The sequence below is a fragment of the Miscanthus floridulus genome, chromosome 1 (genome assembly GCF_019320115.1).
Source record: "Miscanthus floridulus cultivar M001 chromosome 1, ASM1932011v1, whole genome shotgun sequence".
NCBI lineage: Eukaryota > Viridiplantae > Streptophyta > Magnoliopsida > Poales > Poaceae > Miscanthus > Miscanthus floridulus.
The window spans coordinates 32787823-32809014 of NC_089580.1; the positions used below are offsets into that span (position 1 = coordinate 32787823).

At 52.0% G+C, this 21192-nt stretch overlaps 3 protein-coding genes across 3 annotated transcripts; 2 read left to right on the forward strand and 1 right to left on the reverse strand.

Annotated features, from left to right (window-relative positions):
• Nucleotides 1-143: 143 nt before the first annotated feature.
• On the reverse strand, nt 144-1278 carry LOC136475400 (peroxisomal membrane protein 13-like). The gene is made up of 4 exons (XM_066472915.1): nt 1230-1278; nt 891-1150; nt 441-533; nt 144-347 (listed from the first exon to the last, which is right to left on the reverse strand). Exons 1-4 carry the CDS (start codon nt 1276-1278, stop codon nt 144-146), a joined length of 606 nt encoding a protein of 201 aa, XP_066329012.1.
• Nucleotides 1279-3537: 2259 nt separating this feature from the next.
• On the forward strand, nt 3538-3954 carry LOC136454215 (uncharacterized). Its single transcript, XM_066454723.1, has one exon. It carries the CDS (start codon nt 3538-3540, stop codon nt 3952-3954), a length of 417 nt encoding a protein of 138 aa, XP_066310820.1.
• Nucleotides 3955-18150: 14196 nt separating this feature from the next.
• Nucleotides 18151-19328, forward strand: LOC136477853 (probable glutathione S-transferase GSTU1). Its single transcript, XM_066476110.1, has one exon. It carries the CDS (start codon nt 18388-18390, stop codon nt 19060-19062), a length of 675 nt encoding a protein of 224 aa, XP_066332207.1. The 5' UTR covers nt 18151-18387; the 3' UTR covers nt 19063-19328.
• The last annotated feature ends 1864 nt before the right edge of the window (nt 19329-21192 follow it).

Sequence of the window (21192 nt, forward strand, 5' to 3'; positions counted from 1 at the left end):
AAATACAAAGGGCGTAAGGGATCATTGTTTTTGCCTTCTATCCAAATGCAAAATGCATCTGAACAGATACTGGCAGATTTCTCTTCCACAACCAAACTCATCCTCCTTTCACAAAAACTGCCTCACTGCGCCCAAACGGGCCCTTACTTCCCCTTGCCATTCTCAGTCCAGACGCTGTCCCACGAGGAGTTAGCTTTCGGTGCCTCAACAAACTGCTGGCCTCGTCCCTCTGATGATGGAGCTCCTGCGCCCTTAACACCACCCTTCTTTGGTTTTGTTTTGATCCCGAGCAAACGTAGAACAAATCTTGCAAGCTCACCATAAAGCATTCCAGCCCGATCACATAACTACAGAAATAATAATATCGCATCAGGGGAAATACAAGAGATATACTTGAAGTAAATTCAACAGGAATTGTAGAAGCGCTAGTCGGAAGATACCTGCAAAAGTGCAGTGATGAACATGTGAAATGCCTGAGTGTTCTGGCTAATAAGGAAGCTAACCCTCCCACAGAAATTTACAACACCATGCATCTGTAATTAAGAAGAGAAATGGTTAGGAGAATGATGAGTGCTACAAAAGATAGTTTTAAATCAACTCATGCAAAGCGTCGTGAACGATAGGCAGTCACTACAAAGAATCTGATTTTGTATTAGCAAAATGTATGTTCTATTAATACAGGTAAAATACAAATGTGTTAGCTTCACCATGTGTGTAACAATAAAGGCAAGCCAGGGACTAGGGGGTAAAGCAACAATTTAAGTTCTGGAAAGCATTTGAACACGGACATGAACGCACTGTAAAAGACCTTATTTATGCACAGTTGTGTGGATGATCAATTGAAACTAATCATCTACATCAGCAGTAAGTTGATAATAAACATATATTACCACTCGTAGGAATAGGAAGGACACCCAGGAACCAGGGGGTGGTGCAGGGGGCCCAAATGAATTCGGTCCCTGATTATAAGGATTCACGCCCATACCATAACCACCATAGGGTCCTCCCATTCCACCGCCATACATTGATCCACCATACATTCCAGAACCTCTATACATACTGCCAGAACCTCCTCCATAACCTGAATACATGTTATTTCCATAGGGTCCACTATATCCGCCATAAGAGCTATACATACTGGAGACATAACCTGCATTTTTATCAAAATGTGAACATTTTGAGGCACAAGAATATTTTTCTGAAAACATGCAAAAATGATTATTAATTACCCCCATAAGAATTTTCATAGCCTTGCTGCTGCCAAGGCCTTGGGGGCATAGGCACTATGGGGGTACGACCCCGGATACCCAAGGCAGACCACATGGGCTGCGCCCCCAGGGACGACCCAGCCCACAGGACGAAGCCTTGCGGGGTACGACTCTGCTCGGCGCCTCTCGCAAGACACCAGAAAGATATCATGAAGATACTACGAGATCTGTTAGGATACGTATGATCCCATGATTTCTGTAATCTGTTATTACTTTCCGGTTATCCCTCAAATCTAACCGATTTGTAACCCTGCCCCCCGGACTGTATAAGGCGGGCAGGGACCCCTCCAAACTCAGGCAATATCATACAATCGCTAATACAAACCAACAGACCACAACAGTAGGGTATTACATCGTACTGACGAACTGAACCTATCTAACTCGTGTGTCTCTGTTGCATTCTTATTCTTGATCACATGCTTCTCTGCCGATCAATCTACCTTCGTGGGATACCCCTCGGAAGACTGCCAACGATATTCTGTCGACAGTTGGCGCGCCAGGTAGGGGCTTGCGTGCTGTTTCATTGTCGAACAAGATGGCTTTTTCCGCAGGCTCTTCGTCCCGTCCGCAGCCCGGCCAGATATTCACGGTAGGATCGATCTCGTGGATCATCAACGCTGACGGAGTCGGAGAGCTCCTCGAGCCGGTGCAAATCGATTCTGCGTCGATCACCCCGCGCCTGCGACTGCAGGTCCGATCTCAGAACCGCCTCCGAGGTCGCCTTCATTGACGACTCGCCACCCGCTTCCTCGCTACCAGAGGAGGCAGATCAACAATGACGATCTGATTGTGTCTATCGATCGGGTTGGCCTGAAGCTCGCCGATTGCCTCTCCATCGCCGAATCGGCTCTGGACACTCTGGTTCAGCACCGACCACCCTCCGATCCAGATCTATCAGAGGCTGCTCGAAAAACTCCAGGGGCTACGGCCCTACCCTTCGGGTTCACCAATGTCGCCGCCACATACCAAGATGCCTTGAGGGGCAGATTCACCGACCAGGTTGGAGATGTCCATCCTCTCGCCGACCAGATCACCGACTAGCCTCCGCCGGCCGTCCACATGCTCCACGTTGGCCGACGCTCCAGAGCGTCCCTCTAGAACATCCCAGAGGAGAATCTAGACTCCGAGTCCCAGGGTTCTACGGAGACCATCGTCGAAACGACCACCGAGCTACTTCTTCCCCCTCCATTCTGTGGCAGCACAATCTTCAACGTCAGCGTCGACAGCCACCCTCGGAACAGCGAAACCGAGGAGGAACGCGCCACTCATGAGAACCAAAACGTCAACTGCGCACAACGCCGAGCAAACGAGATGACCCTTGCAATGGCCGAGCAGTAGCTCGACTCACAAGGAACGCCACTCCAGCGCAACCTCGACGACGAGTTCCTCCGCGTTGACGACCACGACATCTACAAGACTCCAAGCGCCAACCTGGCCATGGCCGCCAATGAGCTCGCCCGGCTCCCGTAGACACTGGAGGTCGCCAAGGTCGCCGCAATGCTTAAAGCGGCGCATTGCCAGGTCAATGAGATCCGCCAAGATCAGAGACCTTCTTACTCCACAACCTCGATTCACCGATCAGTCGCCTCAAGGTCCGATCGCCACCCAAGTTGCTTCACCGACAAGCGCCACGATGATAGGCAACCCCTCTAGGGGGAGCTAGGGGCAACCGCATTGAACATCACCACCAACCTGACTAGGAGGTCGACCAGGACGTCCGAGTGTACCTCAACAATCTCCGAGATGCACGACGATGTATTGACGAACGCCGCTTCGGTCGCCATAAAGATGAATTTTGCCGCCGCTAGGAGTACGAGCAAGAGTACGGTAACCCGAACTTAGCTCTCTAGCTGCTCACCGACGGCAACGCTGCAGACGATGGCGTCGACAACCCCGAGGGGCCCCAGCATTCACAAGGGCGCTCTGAACACTTTAGTGGCCCCGTGGTTTCAAAATCACTAGGGTCAAGCCCTACGAAGGAAGGATGAACCCGACACAGTGGCTACAGGCTTACGCCACTGCTATCCGCGCCGCCAGAGGAGATACCAGTGTCATGGCCAACTATCTTCCCATCATGCTCACGCCGGCCGCCATGAGCTGGTTTACAAGCCTTGCCTCGGACTTGATCGGATCCTAGGAAGAGCTAAAAAAAGTCTTCACCGACAATTACATGGCTACGTGTACTCGGCCGGGCACCAAGCATGATCTAAACCACATCAACCAGAAGCCGTTCGAGCTTCTCCGTAGCTACATCCAACGCTTTTCTGAGATGTGGAACTCTATTCCCAACTTCACGGAAGTTGAGGTCATCACCGCCTTCATCCGAGGACTCCACCATCGCGAGCTTCGCTCCAAGTTCAACCGCAAGCCGCCCACAGGGATTGGCGAGATGATCATGACCGCCAACCAGTACGCTGACACTAAGGAAGCCCAGGTGCGCTTCAACGAGGATGCGGGTACTCATCGCCCAACACGCCGCTACGACGACCGCCCCGACGATCGACGCCACAACGACCGCCGCTACGACGACCGCAGTTACCATTGTGACAGCGGCCGTAATCGGCCTGAAGGACCCAAGTCTGGCCAAAATCGCCGCCGCCGGCCAGACCACATCACCGCCGCCATCAATGAACCTTGGGCCAAGCGCAACTCCTCGACAGCCTCTCCACAAGAACGCCAAACATAAGATGAAGAAATGTCTCGGCTTGACTAAGGAGTTCTAGGACAAAAAGCTAGACGACGACACCAACGACGGAGCCAGAGGCCGCCGACCACCTAGGGGCAATAACAATGCCTTCTAGGACCATGACAAGGTGGTCACCACAATCTTTGGGGGCCTTGCCTCTACCGAGAGCAGAAGAGAACGGGAGCTTGCCGCACAGCGGGTGCTCGCCGTCACTACGGAAGACGCCGCCACCAACCCCAGCTATCGCCCATGGTCCGAGGTCCCCATCACCTTCAGTAGGGCCAACCAGTGGGTGGACATTCCCTACATAGGGCGTTTCCCCCTCGTTCTCGAGTTCTCGACGCAACCGTCTAAAAGGTGCTTTTCAAAAAAATACTCGTTGACGGTGGGAGCGCTCTGATTCTCCTCTTCGCTGAATCCCTAAAGGAGCTGGGCCTCGGGTTAGCAGATCTCACACCCTCCAACTCCTCCTTTTGGGGTGTGGTACCTGGCAGGGCCTCCAAACTGCTTGGAGAGATCACCCTACCAGTACAGTTCGGCACGACAAGCAACTACCACGTCGAGCACATCAACTTCTACGTCGCTGACTTCAACACCGCCTACCACGCCGTACTTGGTCGGCCAGCTCTGGCCAAGTTCATGGCTATACCGCACTATGCATATCTAGTGATGAAGATGCCCTCGCCTACAGGAGTCCTGGCCCTACGGGCCAACCTCTCCATCGCCTACGCCTGCGAGACAGAGAGTCTCGCCCCCACCTCGAAGCCACTGACCTCTCCATTTAGATGGCTAGAGTGGTCACCAAATCCAAGACGGTGTCCACCGATGACATGGAGATCCCAGAGTTGGAGCCTCCTTGCGCTTCCGCCAAGTCTAAGGAAATCAAGGAGGTCGGCCTCGGCCTCGACGACCCCTCCAAGACCATGAAGATTGGGGCTCACCTTGACCCCAAATAGGAAAGCGCGCTCGTCTCCTTCCTACGTGCCAACGCCGATGTGTTTGCTTGGAAACCTGTAGACATGCCAGGGGTACCACGGGAGAAGATCGAGCACTCCTTGAATGTCTCGCCGACCGCCAAACCGATCAAGCAGAAATTCTGCCGATTCACGCCAGACAAGAAGGAGGCTATTAGGGTAGAAATAAAATGGCTTTTAGCTGCCGGATTCATAAAAGAAGTATATTATCCTGAGTGGTTAGCAAACCCTGTTCTCATTCTAAAAAAGAATAAAGAATGGAGAATATGCGTTGATTACACTGATCTTAACAAACACTACCCTAAAGACCCCTTCGGTCTGCCTCAGATAGACGAGGTTGTAGATTCCACCACCGGTTGTGAACTGCTCTCCTTCCTTGATTGTTACTCCGACTATCACCAGATTTGCCTCAAGGAAGAAGATCAGATCAAGACATCGTTCATCACGCCCTTCGATGCGTACTGCTACATCACCATGTCCTTCGGACTGAAGAACGCTGGGGTGACTTATCAAAGGGCTATCCAGATGTGCCTCGATCAACAGATCGGCCGCAACATCGAAGCTTACATCGATGATGTGGTCGTCAAATCCAAGACCGCCCATGATCTTATCGCCAACCTCGAAGAAACGTTCACAAACCTTAAAAGGTACCGATGGAAGCTGAACCCTTCAAAATGCATCTTTAGAATTCCATCCAGTATACTTCTAGGCAACATTGTCAGCGCACGAGGCATTGAGCCTAATCCTGACAAGGTCTCCGCCATCACCAACATGAAACAGCCAACATGCGTCAAGGATATACATAAGCTTATAGGCTGCATGACTGCTTTAAGCCACTTCATATCGCGCGTCGGTGAAAAAGGGCTACCATTCTTCAAACTCCTCAAGGCCCCTGAGTGTTTTTCCTGGTCGGAAGAGGCAGACATAGCCTTTGAGCAGCTTAAGTTGTTCCTAACAAAGCCTCCGATCATGACGGCACAACAGCCAGACGAAACTCTCCTGATCTATATCGCCGCTACTTCTCGCATAGCCAGCACAACCATTGTGGTCAAACGTGAGGAGGCTAGACACGCCTATAAGGTGCAACGTCTGGTATATTTAATCAGCGAGGCTCTTAATGAGCCCAAGACTCATTATCCTCAGGTCTAGAAGCTGCTACACGCCGTTCTAATTACGTCGCGTAAGCTCCACCATTACTTCGAGTATTACAAGATCATTGTGGTCACCGAGTTCCCTCTAGGGGACATCCTCCGCAACAAAGAGGCCAATGGTCGTATCATCAAGTGGGCTATCGAGCTTGGCACCTACTCCATTGAATTTAGAAGTAGGCCTACCATCAAGTCTCAGGCGCTTGCTGATTTCAACGCTGAGTGGACCGAGATCTAAGAGTCCATCGCCGCCACCTGCCCTGAGCACTGGGTGATGTACTTTGATGGTGCCCTTAACATCAACGGTGCTGGTGCGGGTATTCTGTTCATTACGCCGACCAAGGATAAGCTCTGATACGTGCTGGTGGACGGCAACTTGATGAGGAAAAGTGCCAAGAAAGGGATACTACAAAAATGCATCACCCAAGAGGATGGAGTGAAGCTATTTCTCGAAATTCACTCTAGTTCTTGCGGTAACCACGTGGCCTCGAGAACACTGGTCGACAAAGCTTCCTAAGCCAGTTTTTACTAGCCCACGGCCATCTCCGATGCAAAAGACCTCGTCCGACATTGTGAAGGATGCCAATTTTTCGCCAAGCAGATACATGTGTCAGCACAAGAACTGCAGACCATTCTAGGTTCCTGCCCCTTTGCATGCTGGGGACTGGATATGATTGGGCCTTTCAAGTCAATGCTGGGTTGTTTCTGGTATGTATATGTCGCCATCGACAAGTTCTCCAAGTGGATCGAGTATAAGCCACTCGTCTCGGCTACTACAAAGAAAATAGTCGAGCTCTTCGAAGATATCATCCATAGATTTGGTCTCCCGAACAGCATCATCACCGACCTCGGAACTACGTTTACTGGCCATCACTTTTGGGACTTCTGCGAAGACCGATGCATCTCCGTCAAATACGTCCCTGTTGCCCACCCTAGAGCCAACGGCCAGGTCGAATGGGCGAATGACATGATATTTGATGCCCTCAAAAAGAGGCTATATCAGAAAGAAGAAAAGCATCCAGGCAGATGGCTCAAGCAACTACCAGTTGTAGTCTGGGGACTACGCACTAAAGCTAGTCACAGCACTGGTATGTCTCCATATTTCTTGGTTTACGACTCAGAAGCCATACTACCAACGAATATTGCCTTCCGAGCACCTAGGGTAGTAAATTATGATGAAGAGCAAGCTGTAGCTGTTCGAATAGAGGACGTCGATAGGGCCAAGGAAGAATGCCTAATCACTTACGTCCGTACAGCTAAATATCTAGAAGGCTTGAGGAGGTACTACAACCGCAACATCAAAGGTCATTCATTTGCTATCGACGACCTCGTTCTCCATAGAAAACAAAAAACCAAAGGGATGCACAAGCTCTCCTCCCCATGGGAAGGGCCTTACATCGTCAAAGAGGTCACCTGACTAGGGTCTTATCTCCTATGTGACTTAGACGGAATCGATGTCCCCAATTCATGGCACATTGAGCACCTTATACGTTTCTATCCTTGAAATGCTACAGATATGTACTCTCTATTTCATGATGAATAAAGTTTTGGTCTCCATAATTTGTCTCCATTATTTCTCCATTATGGTTTAATCTCCACTTACGATCGTTGAGCTTTCAGCTACTCCATGATGAACTCTATCAACAAAATATGGTCGGCAGTCCACCGAGAGGGGTGCCCGTGGTGGTAGATTGTCGGTAGACGGTGCATATAATTAGGAACCAGATGGTGCCACAAGGCGCAGAGACAGCGATTTAGACAGGTTCGGGCCGTCTGATCGACGTAATACCCTATGTCCTATGTCTTTGGTGTATTATATTGAGATGTAGATCGATTGTCCTCCCTAAGGGGGACCCCTGCCTCTCCTTATATAGTCTGGAGGAGAAGGGTTACAAGTAAAGTATCCTATTTGGTACTATTACAATATCTAGTACAACTCGTAATCTTGCCGTGCATGTCTCGATCTTATGGGTCGAGCCACCTCTGATGGTGTGGCCCATGTCTTGTCTTGAGGATATCGGGGGCCATACCCCCACAGCTAGTCCCCGAGCACCTTGTATCCTTCGAGTAGCGTCGTCTTGAGCTTGCCAGAAGGATGTAAGGGGTTCAAGATAAAATTTGAAAAATATTTCCCTCGAAGTGTGCCCACTTTGACTCTGAGTCAAAAAGAGACACCATCGTCCTTGTAGAATTAGAGGCGTTTGATCCATTAGATCGAGCACATTCACCACAAGGTGAAGTGTGCCCACTTAGTCCCCGAGCCTGGTAGTAGGTGACGTAGGCACGTGGTGCCAGGGTCTAAAAAGAATTTCCAGTTAAGTTGAGAATCCAATTATCGTACAGGCGATACGAGATGCACCGGTAGGTGCATCGTACCGATGTAGTCCCTGAGCTTGCTGGAAGGCGAGGTATGAGCCTTGTAGCAAGGTCTAAACAAGAAAGAATATCCCAACTGTATGCGAGTCGCCAGTCGCATGTAGTTGAGACGCAAAGTCCCTGAGCTGTGGTCGGAGAGTGGTCGAGGAAGTCCCCGAGCACAGGTCGTGGAGCGAGCAACGAAATCCTCGAGCTATGGTCAGAGAGTGATTGAGGCAGTCCCCGAGCGTAGGTCGAGAAGCAAGCGATGAAGTCCCCGAGCTGTGGTCAGAGAGTGATCGAGGCAGTCCCTAAGCACAGGTCGAGAAGCGAGCGATGAAGTCCCTGAGCTGTGGTCGGAGAGTGATCGAGGCAATCCTCGAGCGTAGGTCGAGAAGCGAGCGACGAAGTCCCCGAGCATAGCTCGAAATTTCTGCAATATAAATATGTAGAATGGTAGTACATGATGTACAAAATAATAAATTATGGAGAAAAAATCAGCAGTGAAGAAACAACGCTCAGCAGTCATTTGCAAATGAGCATGATGTGATAAAGCAGTTGGTGCTTTGTAAACATCAGTGTTAATATGAAGTTTGTGTTTATACTTAATATAAACCGCCCGACCAGTTAGTATGTAGCTGAGTCTCCAGCCCTAGCTAGCCCGTGAACCATAACGCGGGGCGCGGAGCCCGTGCACGTGTAGGAAGAACAAAGCGTTGCTAAGGAGCCGCTGCCGACCACCCATAACGCAGAGGGCAGACACTCGTGCACGTGTAGGGAGGAGCCGGAGACAGGGCCGTCTCTGGAGGCATCGAGCGTCAACATGACTGGTCGAGGATTTGCATTAAGTATAGCTGTATGTTATATTTAAGATGGTATACATGGACAAACGTTATTTGAAGAATAATCATGACAAGGACATTTGTGGAGAAACGTCGTAATGAAAAATTATATTAAATATAAATATTAGAAGTGTACTTATCTTTGGATAGAAAATCTGGTCAGCGGTGATGAAGTTGTCCGGTCCTCGAGCTTTTCGGCCTGTTATGACAGTGGTTGCGGTTGTCATAGCGTCGTTCTTCGTGGCAATCATCATTGCGACGTGGTCTAGTGGTCTGGTGGTCGGAGCTCGGCAGATCTGCTCGGGATGTGGTCGACGTGGTCTGGTGGTCGGAGCTTGGTGGAGCCGCTCGGGACGTGGTCGATGTGGTCTGGTGGTCAGAGCTCGGCGGAGCCGCTTGGGACGTGGTCGACGTGGTCTAGTGGTCGGAGCTCGGCGGCTGCACCCAGCAGAGCAGGTTATCAACCTGCCGACGTTGACATGCATCGTTGAAGGATGTCGTCGTGGTCGACTGGAGCTGCGGATGATGTTGATGAAGAAAATCTCCATCTGATTCGCTGGAAGATCAGCACGCACAACCCCTAAAGGGGTCCCCTACCTGGCGCGCCACTGTCGATGAAATATGGTCGGGAGTCCACCGAGGGGGTGCCCGTGGTGGTAGATTGTCGGTAGACGGTGCGTGTAATTAGGAACCAGATGGTGACACAAGGCGCAGAGACAGCGATTTAGACAAGTTCAGGCCGTCTGATCGACGTAATACCCTACGTCCTATGTCCTTGGTGTATTGTATTGAGATGTAGATCGATTGTCCTCCCTGAGGGGGACCCCTGCCTCTCCTTATATAGTCTGGAGGAGGAGGGTTACAAGTAAAGTATCATATTTGGTACTATTACAATATCTAGTACAACTCGTAATCTTGTCGTGCACGCCTCGATCTTATGGGCCGGGCCACCTCTGATGGTGCGGCCCATGTCTTGTCTTGAGGATATCGGGGGGCCATACCCCCACAAACTCCAATACGAAATCGTCATAACCGCGCAGCCCATGTTTCTCCAAATCTCCAAAGTTTTCGCCGAACACGTTTTCTCCGAAATGCCGAACACGTTTTCTCCAAAATGCCGAACACATTTTCTCCCAATCACCAAACATGTTTTCTCCAAATCACCAACGTATTTCGCCAAACATGTTTCTCCAAATCGCTAAAGACTTTTCCCCAAATCTCCAAGATATTTCACCGATCAGTGAGCAGCACACACACTGCTATGTTCTCTATGGAAAAGACACAGTCTCTAATCTCTCCCTAGACGTGCCACGGGCTCCGTGCTCTACATTATGGGTGGTCGGCTGCGGTTCCTTAGTCACGCCTGTTCCTCCTACACATGCACAGGCTCCGCGCTCGATGTTATGGACTATAGGCTAGCCAAGGCCGAGAGCTCAGTAAAGAACTAACTGCTCGGATGCCACTTACACTACGTTTATTTCTAAGTTATTTCGCCAATCGCCGAGCAGCACACGCTCCGCCCTACGCTCTATGGAGAAGACCCAGTCTCCGATCTCTCCCTACACGTGCTACGGGCTCCGTGCTCTGCGTTATGGGTGGTCGGCCACGGTTCCTTGGTGATGTCTGCTCCTACTATACGTCCACGGGCTCCGCGCTCGACGTTATGGACTATGGGCTAGCTGAGGCCAAAGAGTACAGTAACGAACTAACTGCTTGGCTGCTACTTATACTACGTATAACTGCATTGGGTTGTTACTACAATGATTTTTCGCCGCAAATATGAACACGTCGCATAAACATGCACTTCATAACATTTATACAACTACATAAATGTTTTCCATGCTCTCTAACTACCTTCTCCAGATGTTATAGATAATATTATCTGAGCAGATCACCGAGCTCCGTCATCACCGTTTGTCTCGCCGAACAGGTCTATATCATCGGGCAACTTTTTTGCCGCGTCCTCCACCTCATCCTCCAGTTGTTGGGTCTCCGCCTCGCCCAGTCCTTCGGCGAATCCGGCCCCCATCGCCTGAAGGTCAATGGTTGTGTAGTGGGACCGAACCACCGCAAAGGGCGTGAGTAGCGACGGTAACAATGGCATCACAGTTGAAGCTCTTGAAGTTCTCCCACGCTACCTTGCACCTCTGGATGATGGTGTCTAAATGCTGTGGCCTACTGTCCGGCTAAGGAGCCGCCTCTAGGTCGACACAGTCGAGCACCGGTTTAACTACGGTGACTATGGCGTCGAACTTGTCCCTTTGGGTCCTGGCCTCCTACACCAGCACATCAAACTATGCCTTGACTTTATGACGGCAGCCTGCAAGCATTACAAGGTTCCATCAAACAAGAAAACCACTTCAGCAGTAACTTCAACTAGGAAGTATTCACCTTTCAGCTCCTCGGCCAGTTTGTCTGCACGCTCTGACTCCTTCGCCTTCTCCTCTCGATGTTGTTTGAGGGCCTGACGTAGCTGGCCGAGCTCCGCGTCTTGCTCTATAAGCACAATAGTCAAAGATATAGCGATTCAGTAATACAAAGCACATTCGCCGATACGACATACTTTCTTCTGCTCGGAGACTTTCCGTAGCTGCTCTACCTGCTCGGAAGCACTCGTCAGTTGCTCGGCGACAGTGGCCAGCTGCTCAGACTTGCTCCGCAACTGCTCGGACATGATCGCCAGCCGCTCTGATAGGATACCCTTCTGGTATTCCAGGTCCCGCGTGTTGGACTCTGCAAGGTCTCGCTCATGCTAGGCCTTCTGGATGTTTCTCTCCATGGGGTTCATCACCGCCTTGAGTTTTTTGTTCTCCTCGGCGAGGGGCTCCATCCTCTTTATCAGCTGGTGCTGCTGCTCGGTAGTCCGAGTTATCCCCTGCAAATGCACAATGATAATGATGAACTCCGATCTCCAACGTCAAAGACAAGCACTCATGATGAAGTACTGACCTCGATTTGCTTCATCACCCCACTAAGGACGGACTTCAGTCTCCTCATCTCCCTTGTGGTGTCCTCCTCGACAACCACCACCTCGTCACCGCGCTTCTAGAGGTTTTGAACGGATTGAGGTCGAGGTTCGTCACGCTCGATCTCTTCCACCTCGTCCTCCTCCGCTACAGTTGGAGGCACCACCTGAAGGCTCAATGGCTGCACCTGGGGGCTCGATGGCCGAATAGCGTCTCTGACCATGCCTTCGTACGCCTTAGGCAGCGCCGTCCGTTTCTCTGGGACCGCAGGCCCCTCCGTTCCAAGCACCGATGCGGCATCGGTGGCTCTAGCCTCTGCTCCCGAAGATCCGGTGTTTTCTGCCGCTGCCCCGGGCACCATCGCACCGTGCCTTGGCAGCTCGCGCCCTGGCGGTGCCCACGCTCATAGCCCAGAACACGGAAGCTCGTGCCCGGCGACGGCGGCGCTCCGGGCAGGTGGCGGTGCCCGCGCCCTGGCCCGACGACGGCGACAACGCCCGCACCTGGCACGATGCCTGCAACAACCAGCTCTCTGGGCGGGTGCCCGACGCCATGCGCACCACGTTCGGCCTTGCCTCCTTCGCCTACAACGCTAGCCTCTGGAGGTCGGTGAGGTCTGCGAAACTGCGACCAAGCGCCAGAGTGCGTACTCGTGCGCGTATAAGGAGTCGAGAGTGATGCGCACGCCACGAACGGGCCTAGGGTGCGTGGCCACGTAGCACGTGAGCGCGCGCACTACAGGGATGTCGGAGGTCCCATCGGTGCCGTAAATCAACATGCTGTCGGCGGATGCGGCCTGGCCATCCATGGCCGCCAGCCCACGCACGGTGCACGTGTCAGCGGCCACGGATAGGCGCAGCAGCCGCCATGCCACGACGGCGACCATCCGCGCATAGCTCCATGGCTAGCTCCATCACCCTCCTGATGCCGACCATGGGGGAGGGCGAGGGCGAGGACGGTGGCGCATCGAGCTCTAGCTCGATGCGCCTTGTGCGTGGCATCGGCTTCCCCAACCAACATGCAGTTCCGCCTCAGCGGGCACGCGTGCAGCCGCTCCAGCATCGCCGTGCCGATCGCCTCTGTTACAGAATCCAGCAACCGGCGTCTACGTGCGCCCGGCGCGGGAGCTCCTCGTCGTTCGTCAGCTTCGTCATCCACGGCTTCATCGTTAGCGTCCATCTCGCTGCAGACCTCGACAGCCTCGTCACGGCAGCTGCCGTCTGAGGCCGCCGACGGCAACCACGCAGCCGCCGGAGGAGGAGAGGGAGGAGCTCCTCGCCCAGATCTGCGCTGGCGGAGGAGGAGACGGAGGAGCTCCTCGCCACGTGGTCAGAGGTGCGCTTGAGGGAGAGGGAGGGAGGATCGCCGCCGGGAGGGGAGGTGTAGCACGCCGCCGGGAGGGGAGGACCACGGAGCTGCCTGCTGCTCGAGCGCGAGTGTTTACAAGGTAAGGAGGGAGAGAGAGAGAGTGGAGGGAGGGGAGAGGGCACACCGCAGGGAGGGTAGCACCGCCGAGCTGCGAGAGAGAGGGAGAGTAGAGGGAGAGAGGCGCGTCGTGCGACGAGAAGGAGAGAGCAGGGATAGGAGAGACATTTGAAACCCGTATGCTGACTTGGATCCCTGCTGGCGCGAGGGCTGGCGTGCCACGTGAGTAAATGTGGCATTTTTGTATCTGTTTTTCGTTTTTGCTGGTGAAAATATAGCGGCAACCATTGAGATTCTATCTGAAGAGGTGCCAATCTTCGTAACGGTAAAAAGTTAAATCTCCCGAGCTTCGGGGAGGCTGACCTGACCCACCCGACTACCCGAGTGGCGGAGTCGAGTCGCACGCGGTGGCACACGACTCCTTCCGGTTCGGTCAAGACTCGGGCGTTTGTTAACAGGACTGGGTCGTTTCTCGCTGGGAGCCTCGGAGGCTGGCGTTTGGGATCTTAGATGGGCCGGAATTTGGCCCGAGGTTGGGCTCGTTTGGGCCCATAATGTCGTTCACAGAACTCGAGATCAGAGCCCAAAAGATGGAAAGTTCTCGGCATAAGATCGTCCATAATTCTGCCAAACATTGTTCTGGCCACTGATATGTGAATGGCCCAAAGATTTTATTAAAATAAAAGATCTATCTTTAGCAGCAGTCCAATGTCGTTATCGCTTCTCATTGGTGAGTACCAGGAAGAAGAATAAAAAAAATGCTTGCAGCTGATGCAATCGTTTATGTTGATGCAGATAAACATCATAGCATAGCTAGCTAGAAAAAAGATGTGAAGTTCTATTTCCTTCTCATTGGCGTTGTAAAAGACACGGATTAAAGTAACACCAAAAGCAATAAATACTGTTTTAGTGTATATAAAAAAAGCAGAAATGCGATCTCATCCCTGGATTGCGAATCCGATTTGACAGGGAGACCGATAATCCATTAACAGCGACATGTTGTAGGAAAACTCGGTCTATCCGGAAAGCCCTACTGGAAACTCGAAACTTAGGGACAATTCTTGATTCAACTTTTAAGTTGATGATGAGTTGGCTGCCGTGTGCCTTGCCTCGGCGTTCACTCTAAGTTGAGAACTATCGTTCACTGGTTGATATATAATATATCTTACGTGTTGTTTGGTTTGTAGAAATGTAACACAAATGGAAATGAAATCAGATCACATAATTCTATATGTTGCCGTAACATTGACAGCTTTAATTCCATTATGTTTACGTTAACCAATCCTACCACCAAACAGCGCTTTAGTTTGATCAAATTTATAAAGAAAAGTTATTAATATTTATAACATCAAATAAATGATGTTTTAACAATGAAACTAATAGCATTTACTCCCTCCGTACATGAATACAGGGCATTACTACTTTTGTTTTTAGTCCGGGAATACAGGGCGGCAGCTCAGCCTGGGCAATCGGTTGGAACCGACAATTTGGCTCGGTTTCATCGGTTCAAAGAAACTTCGGTTTGGACAAAGGTTGAAACCAATTGGTTTGAGTAAGAAACAGAAACCGGCGATTTCGGTTGCGGTTCCATCGGTTCGGTGTTCGGTTTCAACCAAAGTTTCTTCTTCTCGCCGGTCGCCATGACGCACGGAGGCCGTGTTGCCCAGAGCTCGCACAGCCACGCTGCCCCCACCCGCTGCGCAGCCGAGCTACCTGGAGCTCGCGCGCCAGGCCAGTCGCGCCGCTCCCACTCGCCGTGATGCCGCGTCGCTACCCCTGCTCGAAGCTCGCGCTGCCACCCCCGCCCGTAGGCCACGGCGCCACGCACACGCTCGACGACCGGATGCCTGGGTTTGCGTCGTCCCCGCTCCTTGCTCATAGTCGCAAAGCCTCGCCGCTGCCTGCTACCCGCCGCCGCCACTCAGCCATGCCGCCGTAGGTAGGTTAAGGTTCGTAGTGTGTGGGTGCCTGGGTGTGGGTGGTGGAGGAGGTGGACTGGCGGGCCTTCATGGGCTTTGCTTGGGATGGGGGGTGTTGAGGTGGGCTGCCGAGCCGGGAGGGAGAGAAACAGTCACACAGACCCAGACTCAGACGTTCCTTCGGTAGATTGATGAGCTCGGTTTATGGTTCGTTTTGAGCTAAAAACCGAAACTGAAGCTGATGACCGAAGTTCTGGAATCCATAAACCGAAGCCGAAACCGAAAACCGAAAAAACAATATTTCAATTCGGTTCGGCTCGGTTTTTGGTTTTCGGGTGAAAAGTGCCCAGCCTGATCGGCGGCTGTTCACGCGCGCCTGATCGGCGGCTGTTCACGTGCCGTGTCGTCCTTCTCCTGGGCTCCGACGCTGCATGCAGCTGGCCGTTACTCACAGCGCACGCATGTTCTCTCACCGGAGTTGTGCCATGTATTCACGGACGGATGGAGTATTTGATAATATATAGATATCTATATCAATTTTTTTCCAAGATTTGATTAAATTGACGTGCATTTATAATAGAGGAGTATCTTTTGTTTTTGAACTGAGCATAGATCAGCTATAGTTACGTTTCCTACGGTGAACCAACCCATCCGGGTTGAAGTCAAAGACTTGAGGTGGGAGCTTTTTTTATTTGTTCTAAGATTTAACGATACTATTTTTAGTGGTGGACGACAATGTTCATAATATCTAGAGTGGCTTCGTCAATATCGAGATCTATTGGCTTATAAAAAACAAGATGTTTGTGTGTTCCCTCGACTTGATATGTGTATTCGTACTTTATAGTTTTATTCAAGGATTTAGTGAAACAATTCTTTTTAGTGATAGATGATACACCCGTAGACAATGAGATCTATGATAACTTTATTAGTCTCGAGATTTGTTCACTAATTCTATAGCGAGACGTATATAGTACGTTCATCTACGTTAAAATCTACCGGATATTTCTTTCGGTCATGGTTATAGTAACAGGATATATATATATATATATATATATATATATATATATATATATATATATATATATATATATATATATATATATAGTGCGTTCATACGGGACATGTACACGTATATGCGCGTCTTTTTTTTTTGTAAAGAATGGCTATTAGTCTTCTTCTTTCAACGAGGATTATAGTTGGGTCTGAGATTCAAGTTCAAATTCAGTGTGTGGTTTTCAAATATGACACGCCCAGCGCAGCCCTGTGCCCCTGTGTAGTCTTTTGTTTTTTCTTTAATATTTTTCTTCTTTGGGTGCAGAGCTTGCAGATTTCACACAAAGTGCACTACGTCACCCCATATTGCATCCCCGCGGGGAATCGCCTGCCCAGATCCTCTGTGGGCTCTGGGCTGTGGCCGGCCACCGCTGCAAATGTGTCCCCTGCAAGACAAGAACGCGGCGGAGGCCGAGAGATGCTGCACGTAGACGTACACGCCTACCTGCACTCGCAGAGAGGAAATCAGCACACAGCAGAGGCATTGGCCGGCTAGGCACCCTGTTGGCTCGAATTTATTAGCCTGCCTTACCAGCTCTGGATCATCGGAGCAAGTTCGCTTGATCGTAAACAATCATAAATTTTTAGCTAGAATAGTATTTTTCTCTTACACCAATCGATCAGCAGTAATAATCCACGATCGTATCGTATACGATCGTTTCAGCCCCAGCCTGCAAAGCATTCGTTCACTCCTGCCCCGGTGGCGGACGCTCCATCGGCGCACCGCACGCACACGGCGTGCTGGATCGCAGGGGTTACCCATGAGGCCATGACGCACGCCGTGACAGCAAGCGGAGCCGGACACGTATCGCCGTGTCCGTGCTGTGATGACTTGAATCAAACACACACCAAAAACGGTGGCGCGCTTAACTTCCACTTCCAGCGTGGCTAACCGTAGACGAAAGTACTAGAAAACAAGCAGCCGTTTCGTAGTACTACTGCGAGTAAACTAGAATGGACAGGCATGTTCGCATTTGGCAACGCCCCGGACCAACGCACTACGACGAAATCGGCATGGCCGGTCCGGATCCAGCAGGTTCGCAGGCGGCAGGGCATGGAAGCACTCGCAAATCCAATTTCCCTGTCGTCATCCCATACGGCCATCTATTCCGGATGAGGGGATGGCAGTCCCGATCTTCTGTGGCCACCACGCCCTGCAACCCCTGCCAGGCATCAGCCGTCGCGTGCATATGTCCGCGTGCACGAGACCAGAGGCAACCCCCGTGACATCACCCGTGACATATCCGGAATGGCAGGCCCGATCTTCTGTGGCCACCACGGCCTGCAACCCGTGCCAGGCATCGGCCGTCGCGTGCATGTCCGCGTGCACGAGACCAGAGGCAACCCCCGTGACGTCACCCGTGACACCGCTGGCATGAAATGCATCTCCGCGCGATCTTTCCCGCCGAGACACACTAGCCGCACGCAGTAGTACTCTGAGATTTCCTCGGGCGCGTGTGACTACTCCCATAGTCCCATCGTCGTCGCGGTTGACCCACCCACACACGAGGCCAGAGTTTCCGGAACCTCCTCGACCACACTGGCTCGAGCGAGCTCTGCTCCAGCCTCCAGCTCCACCCCTCGCTCTCAGCTCGGAACCTATCCTATAAATAAAGCAAGAGCCCTCATCGATCCTCACCTCCACAGGTACCATCGATCCGCCATTGGTCACTGCACGAGCATGAGTGCACGCTCACAAACCCACACACGCAGCTAGCACGCGAGTCGATCGAGAGCGAGAAGAAGACGACATGGCCGGGGAGAAGAAGCAGGGTCTGCAGCTGCTGGACTTCTGGGTGAGCCCATTCGGGCAGCGCTGCCGGATCGCGCTGGACGAGAAGGGCCTCTCCTACGAGTACCTAGAGCAGGACCTGGCGAACAAGAGCGAGCTCCTGCTCCGCGCCAACCCGGTGCACAAGAAGATCCCCGTGCTGCTCCACGCCGGCCGCCCCGTCTGCGAGTCCCTCATCATCGTGCAGTACCTGGACGAGGCGTTCCCGGCGACGCCGGCGCTGCTCCCCGCCGGCGACCCCTACGCGCGCGCGCAGGCCCGGTTCTGGGCGGACTACATGGACAAGAAGCTCTACGACTGCGGCACCCGGCTGTGGAAGCTCAAGGGGGACGGCCACGCGCAGGCGCGGACGGAGATGGTCGAGATCCTCCGCACGCTGGAGGGCGCCCTCGGGGAGGGACGCTTCTTCGGCGGGGAGGCTTTCGGCTTCGTCGACGTCGCGCTCGTGCCGTTCACGTCGTGGTTCCTCACCTACGAGCGGTTCGGGGACCTCAGCGTCGAGAAGGAGTGCCCCAAGCTGGCCGTGTGGGCCAAGCGCTGCGCTGAACGCCCAAGCGTCGCCAAGAACCTGTACCCGCCTGAGAAGGTCTACGAGTTCATCTGCGGGATGAAGAAGAGGTTCGGCATCGAGTAGGATACGGATTGCTAGCTGCATGGATATCCAGTTGCTGGTAACAGTGTTTCGTATGGTTCTGTTGGTCGTAGGTGATCAGCAGATCAGGCAGCAGAGCAATCGTGTTCGTGAGTTCGTCGTTGTTGTGTTGTGTCATGTGCTTGGGTTGAGTTGTTGTGCATCCTTGTATCGATCTGTCGTCTGTCGTACGTGCAGCGGCAGCGCCGTGTTGCCTCGTGCACGTTCTGGAGCTGAATAAAATGGTTTGTATTGGATTTTCTTGGTAACGTCTTCAGTTTGTCGCCTTCGGTTCCTGTGTGCTTTGGAGATGGCTGGCAGCACTCGTCTCCAATAGCGCGTTGCATTGCAGGGCTTGCAGCATTTGGTATTTGCGATGTGATGGCGTCATCGTGCCGGTTCCATCTCTCGAAGTCTCGAGCCTGGGCGTGTCTACATACTCCGAGAGCAACCACAATCTCTATAATATAGTGGGTGTTCGGCTGACCTATTTTTGGATTGTTTCAGCTTATTCTCTCTTACAGAATACGGTTAAATCATCCAAAATCAGCCGTACTACAGTGGCCGAGTGTACCAGCCGCGCAGACCGTTAGCCCGTTAACTGAGACAAACCGCGGCCACCCGATAAGGCTACATCACCTGTTAGCCCGTGAACTGTTGGATCTAGCGAGAGCACCATATAGACCGTTCGATCGGCTCGTAGCAGGTCTCCTAACCCATTAAGCCACGAACCCGCTCAGCTGAGGACATGTCCCCTCCACGGCGAGGCTTCCTCTCGTTGCTTCATCGTCCCTGCGGGCTGCACCTACACCTCCTCCATCCTCCCCCGCAGGTACGGGCTGCGCGGGCAACGCTGGCAGCACATGTTAGTGTAGGCGAATCGAGTGGGGCATGAGCGAATAGAGTGGGGCGTGGGGGCAGCGGCGCCACGTCGGCGAAAGGGCGGCGCGAGACATGGACAGACGGTATGTGTCGACTGGCACCAGTACGATCTGCCCCCCTCATTCCCTTGGCTTGCTCTCGTCGCCTGTTTGTGCGCTGTTGTCCGCTGTGGTGCTACCATCTCCACCTCACAGTTCTCTCTTCCTCTCCTTGCTGCCTGCCTCCGCGATCTTCGTCATGAGGCAGAGCTGCACACTGCACTTCTCTACCGCAAGAATCCTGCAATAAGGTACTTCCCAAGCCTCTCTAGAGTTCCTTAATCTACCTTTCCATTAATAGATAAGTAAACAACTTAGCTATTTAGTTATATAAGAAAGCTAAATCTAAATGTCCCTTCACCCGTTCAGTGTGTTGTACAAATGGCAAGAAACCAAATGCAGATTAGTTTCCAACTGATTTAGGAGCAGCTAAAGAGGGTTGTAGGAACGATTTGGTCAGCCGTCCCTATCTAACCGTTGCTACAAATGGCCGGTTTGTAGGAGCTGTTCTCAAGCCGCCCCTACAAATCGATTTGTAGAGGTGGCTGATGACACCAGCCGCCACTACAAATCGATTTGTAATGCCGGCCCATGTCTTATCTTATGGATATCCGGGGTCATATCCCCCATAGCTAGTCCTCGAGCGCCTTGTATCCTTTGAGCAACGCTGTCTTGAACAAGTCCGAGCACTTTGACGTGAAGCCGATCAGTTTAACTGGTGATCCGGGCGGTAAAGGTCAATGCCGATCAGTTTAACTGGGTAGGAGACCTCAGACTTAGCCAAGTAAGGCTTGCTAGAAGGATGTAAGAGGCTCAAGATAAAATTTGAAAATTCTTCCACTTATAAGAAGTGTAGCCACTTAGACTCCATCAACAAGGATGGTAAATCAAGAAATAAGCACTACATTCACCGTCAGGTGAAGTGTAGCCACTTAGTCCCCGAGCCTGCTGGAAGATGAAGAATGAATCTTGTAGCAGGGTCAAAGAAAAGAAGTCTGAAAGCTTACCGACGTCATCTGACATGCGTGTATCAAGACCTCAGACATGCTGCCCAAGATCAGCACCATGATCCGAACAACATGGAGCAGCTTGATAGCACACCGATGAGACATAGCAAGATCCGACCATCAAGGGAGTCCTCAGCTTAGCTGGCGATGCCTGCACGAAGAATCCAAACACCGAGGAGTCCCCGGCGTAGCTGGCGATGTCCAAG

Coding starts and splice junctions, on each gene's coding strand:
- LOC136475400 (XM_066472915.1), bottom strand. CDS start 1,278: ATGCCCCCAAGGCCTTGGCAGCAGCAAGGCTATGAAAATTCTTATGGG. Junction 1,151..1,229: donor CTATGAAAATTCTTATGGGG/GTAATTAATAAT, acceptor ATAAAAATGCAG/GTTATGTCTCCAGTATGTAT. Junction 534..890: donor CCTTCCTATTCCTACGAGTG/GTAATATATGTT, acceptor TCTTAATTACAG/ATGCATGGTGTTGTAAATTT.
- LOC136454215 (XM_066454723.1), top strand. CDS start 3,538: ATGTGGAACTCTATTCCCAACTTCACGGAAGTTGAGGTCATCACCGCC.
- LOC136477853 (XM_066476110.1), top strand. CDS start 18,388: ATGGCCGGGGAGAAGAAGCAGGGTCTGCAGCTGCTGGACTTCTGGGTG.